General features: G+C 39.1%; 1 protein-coding gene across 4 annotated transcripts in view; it reads left to right on the plus strand.

Moving 5' to 3' along the window:
• Positions 1–12,522, plus strand: part of osbpl8 (oxysterol binding protein-like 8) — a 108,543-nt gene that overhangs the window by 20,479 nt on the left and 75,542 nt on the right. For 3 of the 4 annotated variants that reach the window (XM_085138917.1, XM_085138919.1, XM_085138928.1), the window contains exon 2: positions 11,821–11,918. In XM_085138917.1, coding sequence (XP_084995043.1) covers positions 11,874–11,918 — 45 coding nt within the window. In that variant the 5' untranslated portion in view covers positions 11,821–11,873. Of the gene's footprint in view, positions 1–1,070; positions 1,527–11,820; positions 11,919–12,522 lie in introns of those variants that run through there. The other variant, XM_085138918.1, reaches the window with a different exon arrangement.

The raw sequence follows: 12,522 nt of genomic DNA on the forward strand, positions 1-12,522 counted from the left end.
ATCGTATCGTGGGATGTATGGTGATTCCCACCTCTATAAATAATGTCACTCGTGGCTTCAGGAACAGGGAGAACATACTAAACAATTTGAAGCTGCATCTTCTTCTAATTCTTTAGATAATTTCCTTAGTGATGAATAAAATATTCTGATTCTGTTGACTTTTTCACTTGGCAGCTTTACTGTAGGGGTACATGGTGCTATCTAATGTGTGTAGCAAGGTTTTTCATATGAAGAGCATATATAATAATAATAATAATAATAATAATGATAATGATAATAATGATGTTAATAATGATGATAATAATGATGATGATGATGATAATTAGGGCTGTACGATATGGCCAAAGTCTCATCTCCCGATATAAGACATCTATCGTCCCGATAACGATATAAATCACAAAAATGTAACATTTTCTGTAAATTCTGTGAATCTCGGGCAGCTCGACTTGCGGGAAGTGTTTCCTGCTGCGCGTCATGTAGCTGGAGTCGAGTGTTTTAACCGATGCATGAAACGATACATTTTTAGACACAAGTTGTAACGGCCGCCGTTTTCTTTGTGAGTATTTATTACACGGCGTGCTGCGGGGAAAAGGCTGTTCTAACGTTTGAGTCTAAGGTTTATTTTTTAGCACCTGACTGCTCTTTTTTGCTTCTCATCCATAAATAATCTGCTTTCACGTGATTCAGTTTATTTTGAAAAGTCTCAACAGGATCTTGAGCTTTATTGTGAAAGGTTTATGTGGAAAATAAACAAGCGGACAGGCGATGGTTTTACCGTCGTTGTTGCTAACGACAGCGCATAAAACAGGTTCTTGTCCGTCTGCTTAATATAGTGTGGTTCTATTAAATATAAGAGAAAGAGAGAACTTTAGGAAATTAATGTAGCCACTACAGTGACCATCAGAACCATGATTGCCGTAAACAGTTTATTTTGCGACACCACGAAACAAACGATAGCGTAAAATGAAACGATAGATGTTTTTATATCGTCATCCAATATATACCGTTATATCGAACAGCCATAATAATAATAATAATAATAATAATAATAATAATAATAATAATAAACGTAGCAGCCACCTGCTGGATAGTGACTGTTCATGAGTCAGACTGGGTGTACCTGTGATTTTGTGTATTTGCTTTTCAGTTGATTCAGATGCACTCGTTTCCACAGGAGCATATAATCACATGACAGTCTCATCTTACACAGGTATTTTTAATACTTTGGTATTAAGTATTGTGACCCTTGAGTATATTTAAGTCACATGCAGCAGTTGAAGCTTCCGTAGAGCGGACTCTTCTTCTCTGTCATTGCACAAGCACACACAGAGGGAGCTCTCACTGCTGCTCTGCTGCTGACACCGGCAGCCCTGCAGCAATAGCCTACATTTCAGAGCAAGAGGGAGAGAAATATGGTGATGTCACCTCTGTCTCTCTCTCTCTGCCTCTGTCTCTCCGTCTCTTTCCGTCTCTGTGAAGCTGTGTTGTGAATGCGATGGTGCTTTCTGCTGCGCGAGCCGCATGAGGTAGGTCCTCCATTCAGCTCCGCTGTTGTCGTGTAGCACACGTGCATACTGCATCGGTGTGGTTCCCTGTGTGCTTGTCCGTTTCAGTTTACCTGCATGTCACGAGGATAAATGTATTCTGTTATGTTCCTGCGTGTGTTGACCTCATCTCGTTATCTCTGTATATGTAGAATGGCTCTGTTAAAATCCGATTCTGATGTACTGAGGTCACATCTCACTACAGCTTGATGACGTGGTATGATACCAGGCTAGTTTCTCAGAATTTGTCCAGTTTCAGAATAGAGGTAGCTGATGATTTTCCACGTTTAGATGAAGCTGCTGATAGCAGCGATCATGCAGAAACAATGATTAGGATCTTCAGGTTGCACTTTTCTTTCTTCTTTAAAGGTTATTCTAGGGTCACAAGGTTATCACTCATCGTTGTAGCCTCTGCACTTCCCTAGTGATGTCTGTTCCCTACTGATCCTTCCATATATACTGTAGAATGATTGCAACCTTAAGCTGAATGTGCCAGCATCTCTGCCTCATATCATCTCTCCTGTTTCTGTTATGCAAGAGGTATCGCACACAAACAGACACACATTATTCGACTGAAGCTGCATGCGTCATACACATTTTTCGTGCAGCTCAGTAGTGGATTCGTGGCTCTGTTCTCTCTGTGATTTTTCTCCCTGTCTCTGTAGCAGGTTTATTCTGCCTATTATGAGCCAGACTGAGGCAGCCACAGTGTTTCTCCCATAATCACACTTAACGCTGTGAGGTCACCACAGTCTCCTTGACACTCTAGGAGCATTCTTTAGCATTCCCGTCCACATGCTGCTGTTACAGAGCAGATAAATCTATACTACTGATGCTGAGTCACCTTGTTGTATCCAGAAGCCTTTTATTCATGCAAGGACACACACTTGATGATGGTGCTCCATGTTTTTCTCCCACGAGTAATTGCGATGATTATAGAAAGAAAAAAAAGGACTGGAGTGAAGTTGCAGCTCTGGATGCTCTGAATACTAGCTGTGATGGAGTGGCTGGTATTTTCACCTCATGAGTCTGTGTGTGTGTGTCTGTGTGTGTGTGTGTGTGTGTGTGTGTGTGTGTGTGTGTGTGTGTGTGTGTGTGTGAGGCACTTTGGCATAAATCGGATTACGTCTGTTCATCTATTGAAAGATTCAGGTTGGCTTTAAAGATATTTATTTTAACAATCTAGAGAGCGTCCTCTCTTTGCACATTTGTCTGTCCTAACATGCAACCCACTGCACCCACGGTATCACAGACTGCTATCTTAACATAAAGGTAAAGCAAATGCAAATTAACTTAATGGACCTACTGCAAACTCAGAACTTGTCCTTTTGAGGACTTTAAGGGACAAACGTAGACTGTGTCAGACAAATGGGTATTAAAGTTGACATCGGTGACACCAAGGTTATTATCGTTAACGAAAACTAACGAAATAACGAAAACTAGAAGTGAAAAAACATTTTCGTTAACGGAAATAAAAATAAAAACAAAAAAAGGAAAACTAACTAAAACTGGAATGAGTGTTCACAAAACTAACTAAAATTAACTGAATTTATAGCAAAAATGTGTTTAGTTTTCATTGATGTGTGCGTGTCATACAAGAGTCAAGGGTGAAAATGAAGTTTAGTTTCCAGATATTTTTCTTGCTGTGTCTCATTATGCCAGCAGGTGGCAGCACGTTAGTCCAGTCGTCTGTGTCGCTGCTCCGTCCACGCGCAGCATCATGTCAGGAAAAGTCGGGAGCCAGAGTCCAATTTGGGATTACTTTGAATATGACTGTGTTTTGGATAAAGCAAGTGTCTTGTAGTGGAAACAGACAAATTATGAGGGACATTTCTAAAGGGAAAAAAATCCCACAAACCTTAAAGTGCACTTGAAAAGCTCACACAAGAAGGCTAACCTAGCTTAGCTTGAGAAGGTAAGGGAGCACACTCAACCCTCATCCCCAGAAAACAGAAGCTAACCCCAGGCAAGGCAGCGTGATGCATCCCGAGACAACAGGACGGGGATATCTACACAACTGTGTGAGTCAATTACCTTCAAAAAGTTTATCAATTCACTTGAACCAAAATTACGAACACCCGGTGCTGCGAGAGTTAATAGTCTCATTGGGGCCAAGATATACATTTTATAGTTGCCTGGTATCAATGGTTGTTCATCTGCCTTTATTTATTTATTTAAAGAACCCATAGGTAGGAATGTGAGTTGTCTGTCTCTGCGTGTTAGCCCTGCGACAGACAGGCGACCTGTCCAGGGTGCAGTATGGTAGCTGGAATAGCAACATACCCAAGGATGAGCAGAATGACTGATATGATGAAACTGGGATTTTGTTACACTTAATTATTGCAAACACAACTAAAACTATAACTGAAACTAATCAAAACTAAACTGAAACTAAGGATTTTCAAAAAAATAAAAACTAAACTAAACTAGCAAACAATTGGTAAAAACTAATTAAAACTGATATAAAATTGAAAATCTGAAGTCAAAACTAAATAAAAATAAAAACTAATGAAAATTGCAAAACTATTAAAACCCTGGGTGACACAAACTGTTTAACAGAAACTGAAAGTGCATACCGAGACTCTTTAAAGACAAGTAGTTACTCGACACGCATCATATTATGTTGAGCCTTTGGGGTTGTCTGTCTGAGGGGAGGGTGATCTAAAATCTGAAATAAACTGAAGAATATTTTTAGCCAGGTCTTCCTAGTGAGTCACCCTGAGGTGTAAACACCATTTTCCTGTCTTTTTCTTCGTTGTTAGATCTGCTTGCGCATCCTTTAGAGTCGAACCTTTAAAAGACTTTAGGCTACTCAAATGTGGACACAGACGTGCTATTTAAAGGCTTCTTATATTTCTAAGATTGGTTTTGTTTATGGATAAGATTTAATCTGTGCTACAGGAAAGGCTGACAGATATTTATTGGTGCAAAGTTACTATTAGTTTCATAACCCAATACAGATGCTGCTTTTTAGCTTTCATTCTCTGTATTTTCACAGGTTCACTGTCAGAATTTTAAGTATTTCTATTCTCACTAAGGTGAAGAACAATGACCGAGTGAAGTGCTGGATTCTCATTTGCCTGTGCCTACATGTTTAATGTTAGTCACTCTTTGGCCTACATGATTTTATTCTCTTTCAGTCCTTCTACTAGTGTGAAGTAGCAATTAGTGTGTAATATTGTAATAAAGGGTGCGTTCAAATTAATATAGTAATATAGTATAATATAATAATATAGGTTCACTGAGATTAAGACACTGGATCCAATAACAGTTGAGCAGCTGGATGACTTTTATGAGCAATTGCTGGTTGTTTGGATGCCTTAGCCAAATGATGTATATGGCACCTGTGGAGTCGGTGCAGGTGCCAGTAGTTTATTTAGAGGAATCGATGATTTCGGTGCATACACAGGATTCGTACAGGAAACATCTAAGCAATAAGAAATTGTACTTTACTCAAAGCTGCTAGCCTGCTAGAGGTTTCATTTCTTATCAACCTACGATACTAAGACTCACGCTATATTGCAGTCTAACTGATATAGGGTAGGGATGCACCGATACCACTTTATTGGAAACGAGTACGAGTACTTGCATTTCAGTACTCGCTGATACCGATACCGAGTACTTAATAAAAACATGATTTAAATTTGCAGGTAACAGCTTTAGTCCTATAATTTAACAAAAAACAAACAAACAAGGGACTAGTTTGGAATTAAGAACATTTATTTAAAATGAAAAGCATGTTGTATGCAACATATTACAGAATAAATAATTATTAAAAAAAACAAAATTTAATTTTAAATTTGTTCGTCTGTTTCTCTGTTTAGAAGCTGGGATGACATCAGAGGCTAGTGCGTCGTAGCTGCTCACTTTTTTAGTTAGTTCCTCAAAGGGAGCGAGGATGGCAACAGTCGTCTCCATAAGAGCCCATTGGTGAGCGGTGAGATAGTCAGGGAGTTCGTGCTCGGACACGCCCAGCACTCGCTTTTGCTCAATGAGGGACTGGAGCATGTAATACGTGCTGTTCCAGCGCGTCTGTACGTCCTGCTGCAGTCTCTTTATTGGCTGGTTGAGCTGTCCCTGAATGTCCTCGAGGTGGGAGTAGGCTAAGGCGGAGTGTTTAAAATGCCCAACTATTTTCCGTCCCACTGCTGTAGCATCAGCTATGCTCCTCTGTGCTAATAAGCGTGGGTAAATAAGCGTGGGTAAACTCTTTGTACTCGTAGTCGAGTTGGGATTTTGGTGCTTGATTAAATTACTTGTGTTAAATGCGCTACCTTTAGAGCCTCCTCTGGACAATTTCGCTGAGCACAATTTGCAGTCCGCCTTTGTTTTCGCGTCTTCGTTCACTTTGAAATAGTTCCACACGGCTGATATGTCTCGCCTCGCCTTCTCCCAGCTCTGAGCTGCAGCCGGGGCCTGGGGGCGGGCACTCGGCACCTGTGATTGACCCCTTACATGCCGCTCAAACATAGACAGGTCTCAGACCGTGGTATCGGTCCTCGGTACCGTGGTATCGGTCCTCGGTATCGGGGGACTTTTAACGAGTACGAGTACTTTAGAAAATGTGGTATCGAGGCCGATACCCGATACCGGTATCGGTATCGCTGCATCCCTAATATAGGGTTTTTAATCCCGATACTGATATTTGGTGGTTTAACAGTATATTTGCAGATATTTTTTTCCCTTCCATATTCAAGAAATGTAAACTCCCCTGACATTTATTGTGCGCCATTCTTTACTTACTTATTTAGTCTTTGCCCAACTCTGTTGTTGTGTTTGTAGAGTTTCGAGCATAGGTCTCGTCTACAGGAGAGTCACAGACCAAACTGTGTATCAACACTGTTTTTGCTGTCAGTAATGCCGTTTTCCAATTTTCATTTACTGGTTGATAAATTCCAATACCGACAGACTGGTTTAATATTGGTGGATTGTGCGGGTAAATTGGACTCTCCTAAATCATTGCCCCCCACCCTCTCCATTTCACAATTATACCATTTTGTTGGCAATAACAGTATTGTAGTAAAAGGTTTTAATTATTTACCCCTATTCGTAATGTTAGACTAATTTGTATTTTATTGTATTATTTTATTGTTGTATTTCTGCTAAATTAGGCTTTATTGTAAAGCTGAAATATGTTTTGCAGCTCGATATCGATTTGTTTGCTCAGTTATTGCTCAAAAATGTCTTTCTTAAAAATAAAGGTTGACCGCCTCCCCAGTCTGCTCCAGAAATACTATAACTGGTTTAATTATTCAGATTCATTATTGCGCAATATGAGTTAACAGCTGAGTCTACGATGTTACACAGGCCTCATCACTTTCTGGGATGGCAGATGACAATATTTGCCATCCCAGAAATGACATCTGCCATTTTTCTTATTTTCTTCTTCTTTTTTTTTCATGGATTAGTATTTTTCCTGTTTATATGCATTTTATATTCTGAATAATTTAATCTGTGAGAATTTAAACAATAAGGTTTTGATAAAGCATTACTATCATGAACAAACGGTGAATCCAATTTTATTTTTTTAAAATAATGGAGCGATTAAACCCATCATCAAAAAACTGAAAATGAAAACTTTTTGTTCTGTAGTTTGCTGTTTGAATTCTAAAATATCAGCACCCAACTTATGACATAGTCACATGGTTTCTCTCAGCTAGCATGGTAGACTTGTATGAGTCACTTAACCATTGGCATTCATTTTCCAAGTATCCACAGTGACAGCAGTGTAAATGAGCCTCACCAGATGTCAGAGAGCTGTCTCACCTTTGGACAGTGGACAGCAACATCAATACAACCAGCTTAGCATTGGGACATTGGGATTGGAAATTTACACCAAAGGTCACACGGTGCAATGTTTAGAAATTAAAGAAGCAAAAGAAGCGGTACTGAAAAATATGACTTGTTTGGAAGAACTGCTAGACGAAAGCCTCTGCTCTGTTTGCAAGGTTGAATCTGGACAACCAGACGAGATGAGTAGAGATGTTTTGCCACCACAGCAAAAACTGAACACAGCACATCAGCACAAATGTCTGATGCCAACTGCCTAGCATGGTGACCACGGGTAATGATTGGGATTTGTTTTGCAGCCACAGGACCAGGGCACCTTGCAGTTATTGAGTTGACCATGAACTCTAGTATTCTAGAGTCAAATGAGACTATCATGCAAACACAGCAGCAAATCTACAAGATAAGAACTAGGAAAGAAACGATTCAAGAACAGGACTGCATAGTCTTTTGGAAATGTTCTTTTTCCCATGACTGTACCGTCATATCCACTGTAAGAGGGACACATCCAACTATGAAGGACATCAGTGATATTTCATCCTAGTGATTTTCTTTAAGAACCTCATCATATTGGAAGTACCTTGTAAAACCAACAGTTAGCCTCTGTAGTGTTTGAAAATATGCAACACTATCATTTTTTGGGGGTCTGTGGGGAAAAAAACAACAACCCTGCTAGTATTTCTGGCTTTGTTTTGGGGCCCGCTGCCAAGCCACAGTTTTAGGATTCCCTCTGTGTTTGCCCTCTATCTTTGGCAATGATGCATAGCTCCTTGCTCACAGACTGCTGTGGTCCAACTGAAACAAGTGCCAGCAAAGGATATGACGAAGTCCAGAAAATAGAAGCAGAAGATTAAGTTCCAGTCATTGGCGTGGCTTCTGTTTTATTAATTGACTCTAATAAATCTGCAATTTGACATGCTGTTAACTGAAGATAATAATAATTATCAGGCAGTAAGTAATACTGTTAACAAGTATTGTTAGCAGAAAGAATACTAATGCAAAATTGAAATTGGATGGGGATTCTTTATAGTGCCAGCTTTTACATAGCCATGAGTAACCGTGCACTGAGTGCCACAGTGCAAATTCTCCCGTTGTCCATTTTCACCAGGTTACTCTAGGTACAGGGACTTGCTCATATTTAACAATATGGCTTCCTTATTCCAGCAAACTCACCATATAAAAAAACAAAACAAAAAGTAGTTAGTATAATGATGTATGAACAAATCTAAGGCAAATAAAAAGCTATTGTTTATTTAATCATCCCACGATGGGCTAGGCATATGTTGAATTGAGAATGTATCAACTGAAAATGTAAGTCAGTGTCAAAATGCCAACTGTATTTGACATTTTATGTACCCCAGAGGGAAATTCTGTCATCATTCCTGTTACTGCTTCAGACTGTGTAATAGCAGTAAGCGTTAGCAATCATCACAATAGAGAAAAAAGCCTCCTACACACTGCTATAAAACATTCTGATATTTCTAATAATTCTTCCTACCTCAGCTGCTGCTCCCAGCTGAGTCATGTGCTGATTTCTAAAGCCGACTTTGACAACGAGTGGAAAGCATCTGTCTCAGCTTGATGGGTCCTTGAGAATTGAGGCCACATGAAGTGTGTGTGCTGGCTGGAACTGAGGCTGTCGAAGCATTGGAGCGTCTCATTGGTTGAACGACTGGTGGTGGGATTTAATGACCGCGTTGTACTCTGGCTGTTTTCGTGTCCTCAGTCTGATATTGGCTACGTTTCCTTACCTCCTTCCTTCCTGGTACTTTTTTCATCTCTCCTCTTGGCACCTCCATAAGGAAACGTGGTTTAAAATTGGCAGCTGCTCACTTGACTTTGCCAAAATGTTAGTAGGAAAAACACTTTTTTTAAGTCTGTGACTATTTATCTAAAACTGCTGGCTTATGTGGGGAAGTGGTTAATTGGGTCAAATAAAATTGTATTCTATGCTTATGATATTACCTGTAATGAAGCAGTGCACCACCTTTTGAAAGCCTTTGGGATTTCCTGAACATTTCCTACACAATTCTGTTTCTCACTAATCTGGCTCACTAACGTTGGGCTTGAAACTGTCCTTTTATGTCCTCAGAAGGCATTTGTTCCACACTTTTGAGTTTGATTGTTCTTGATGAATGGTCTGATTACTGGTCTCAGGCAGGGACACATAAAATTGTAATCTTTAACCTTTATATATCCAGTTAAGAATGTGATCAGACAGTTATAAATCCACAATAGACCACCTTAAAGCACTCACAGACTGTATAACTGGTTGTAACTATGGATGATGTCACCCACTGGCTATTGGAACAATATAAAACCCAGAATTGTAAGAGATGGTTGGTGCTGTCTGTCCTGGGACATTCTGAATAGCGGGTGTGTGCGATGACATTTCATGTACTGCTGCTAAAAAACTGCAGTACATCCTGTACAAAATGGATTTGACTGCAGATGTCCACATATGGGGATTTAATTAAAAATGCTGTCATATGTCATTTTGGGGGGAAATTTTATGAATAAAATATATTTGAGTCTTTTCCCCCTATATTTTGATGACCTCTTCCCTATATACTGATACCTCAGTATATATCAATAAAATGTGGTTTGACAATCATTAAAATAGTTTTGGCATCTTTCCATAGGTTGCTGCATAGGCAGAGACCACCCTCACTAACTCCTGACACAAACTCAGTCATTTTGTTCTGTATTCTGGTCTAAAATATGCCAAAAAAGTAAACACATAATGAAGCAAACTTTGTGAACCCTATCAGTTCTTATTAATGAAGGAATAATTTCTAAAATGACCATCAGCCTATAAAGAGTGTGTCCCACTGGCCATAGTGTGTTCAGGTGTTCTTTCAGGCGGGGCCAACAGATTCATAACATTAACATATCAACATAAAACGGCAATCGGTGTAAGTGACTGATATTTATAAAAAAAAGAAAAAAAGCGTGGTGTAATTAACCAGATGGTGTCGCTTGTTCAGGAACTGATGTTCAGGATTTAACGAACAGTAGCATCACAGCTGAATACAAAGGAGCAAGACTTTATTTTATTATTATTGTTTTTCAATATTTTGCATGGATACAGTGACAACGTGGAAAGCAAACCGATATCAAGGTTTTCCATTTAGGGATGAATTGCAGATAAGAGTTAGACAAGTCCATATTAATTACATTTTTTTATTAATGTCATTAAAAATGTCAGTGTTGCATCTAGTCATGTGATCTACTACAACAATTTTTAAAAAATATTTCACTGCTACAGCAGTTGTTGACCTCATCAATCACATATTTATTTTGGGTGGATAAGTATAGATACTTATTGTTGATACTTTTTACCTCTAAATGAGTTAAATGCTAAAAAAAACAAACAAACAAAAAAAAACCACCCACACAAACACTTTAACCCACTCCCACCACTTTAAATATCAGGATTGGGTGTCATAGAAATCAATGATAACAATGTTGTCATGATACTACAATTCTGCAATGTGCAATACAAAGCAAGTCAGTCATGCACGATGCAGTACACTAATTGTGGAATGAACAAGAATAAATAACCCTACAAATAAACAACAGAATCATACATTATTCACACAGTTTGATATCAGTTTTTTTTATGTAAATAATGTCTGTGCAAGTTAGCCAACTTCTATTCACATCCTCATTAATTTCATAAGAAGGTTTGATGTAGAGACGTGGTCTAGAAATTTAGAAACACTCGTACGTTCCAGCAAATCTATTCAAATCATGTGCCGCTGTTATTTGTAACATTTCACAATATTTTGCCAAATCAATATTTTGCCCCACTCCTTGACAAATATATAAGCAGTAGCAAGTTTCTGTAAATCCAAAGAGTACATTACAACACTTACTCTACTGATGTACTCTTGAGTAAATCCCCATCTGGTCCAGTGGAGCAGCTAAGTGGTGACCAGCACAACCTTCCCCTGGATAGATTAAGGTTAAAAACAGTGCCACGCTCCAACACTTCTGTAGGGAAAACAAGCTCAAGGCAGACAGAAAAAGACGGATTGAAAGGATGAATTTTTCAGGGCTCTCTGGGGAAGGGAACTGAAAGAAAAGCTAATCCTCCATCCTCCCCCGCATGCGTTGGAAACAGGCTGTTTATTGAAGGCCTGGAGATATAGCACCCTTGTTTGGGTGGAAAGGGCAACGGGGGATGTTGAGGAGGTTTCTGATTCATTAGAATACAATGGCAAAAATAAGAGAGAGCCTTTGTTCTGCTTCTATATGGCCATCACAACCAGGTTTTTCCTCACTTGTAAAGAATGAGTAGGCATGATGCGGAAAATAAGTCCAATCTTGCAAACTAGGCTTCCCACATAAGGTGAAAGGGCACTTTGAGAAACATGCAAATGAAGGAAAGAAATAACTGCTTTCAAAATGAATTTTAGTCACATGTCCACATTAGTACACTTGCTGTAAAGTCCTCCTGTTTCTGATCTCTTCTTCTTCTTCACAGATATGCAGTCGTCAGAGCAGCACTGACAGGCCTAACTCTGGTTTGACACAACCATGGAGTCCTCCTCTGAGTCCCAGCAGGAACCTGAGAAAACTTTGGTAAGTCATAATGCATATGTGGGTACTTTTCTGGGTAGGCATGTGTTTTTAACAGTTTAAGCAAAATTTCTAATGTGATTTATTATCCGAAAATATAAATAAGGACAATAAAGTATGTAAAAGTGCTATATTTTCAAACATTGTGGCAAACAACTGACACACCCAAGATTACAAATCTGGCAAGTGACCTTAACTTTAAGCTTCACTGTTTTCTTGGCCTATGTGACAGAAAGTACAATTTACACTTAGCGTAAGGTGCTAATATTACCAGCCTGCCACAGACTTTTCAGGCTCAACAAAACTGACACTTGATTAAAGGTCACACAGATATGAGTCATTAAAATGTTTCCAACAAACAGAAATCATGATTTCAGCTACTGAGAAGGAAAAGGGTACGGTCATCTGCACTTCTTGTTCTTTGTTGTGTGCTGCAATGTAAAGCTGTTGCAACTTCCTGTTGGCTGTTCCTTGTTGAAAGTAGAAAAGTAAAAATCCAGCTTTAAAGTTGAGAAGAAAAGATGTTTATGTCTATAGTTTCATTTGTTTTACTCCTAACAGAGCACACATTCAGAAATGTAGTTAGTAAAATAAAAAAGCTGCAAAG

The sequence above is a fragment of the Neolamprologus multifasciatus genome, chromosome 17 (assembly GCF_963576455.1).
Source record: "Neolamprologus multifasciatus chromosome 17, fNeoMul1.2, whole genome shotgun sequence".
Lineage (NCBI taxonomy): Eukaryota > Metazoa > Chordata > Actinopteri > Cichliformes > Cichlidae > Neolamprologus > Neolamprologus multifasciatus.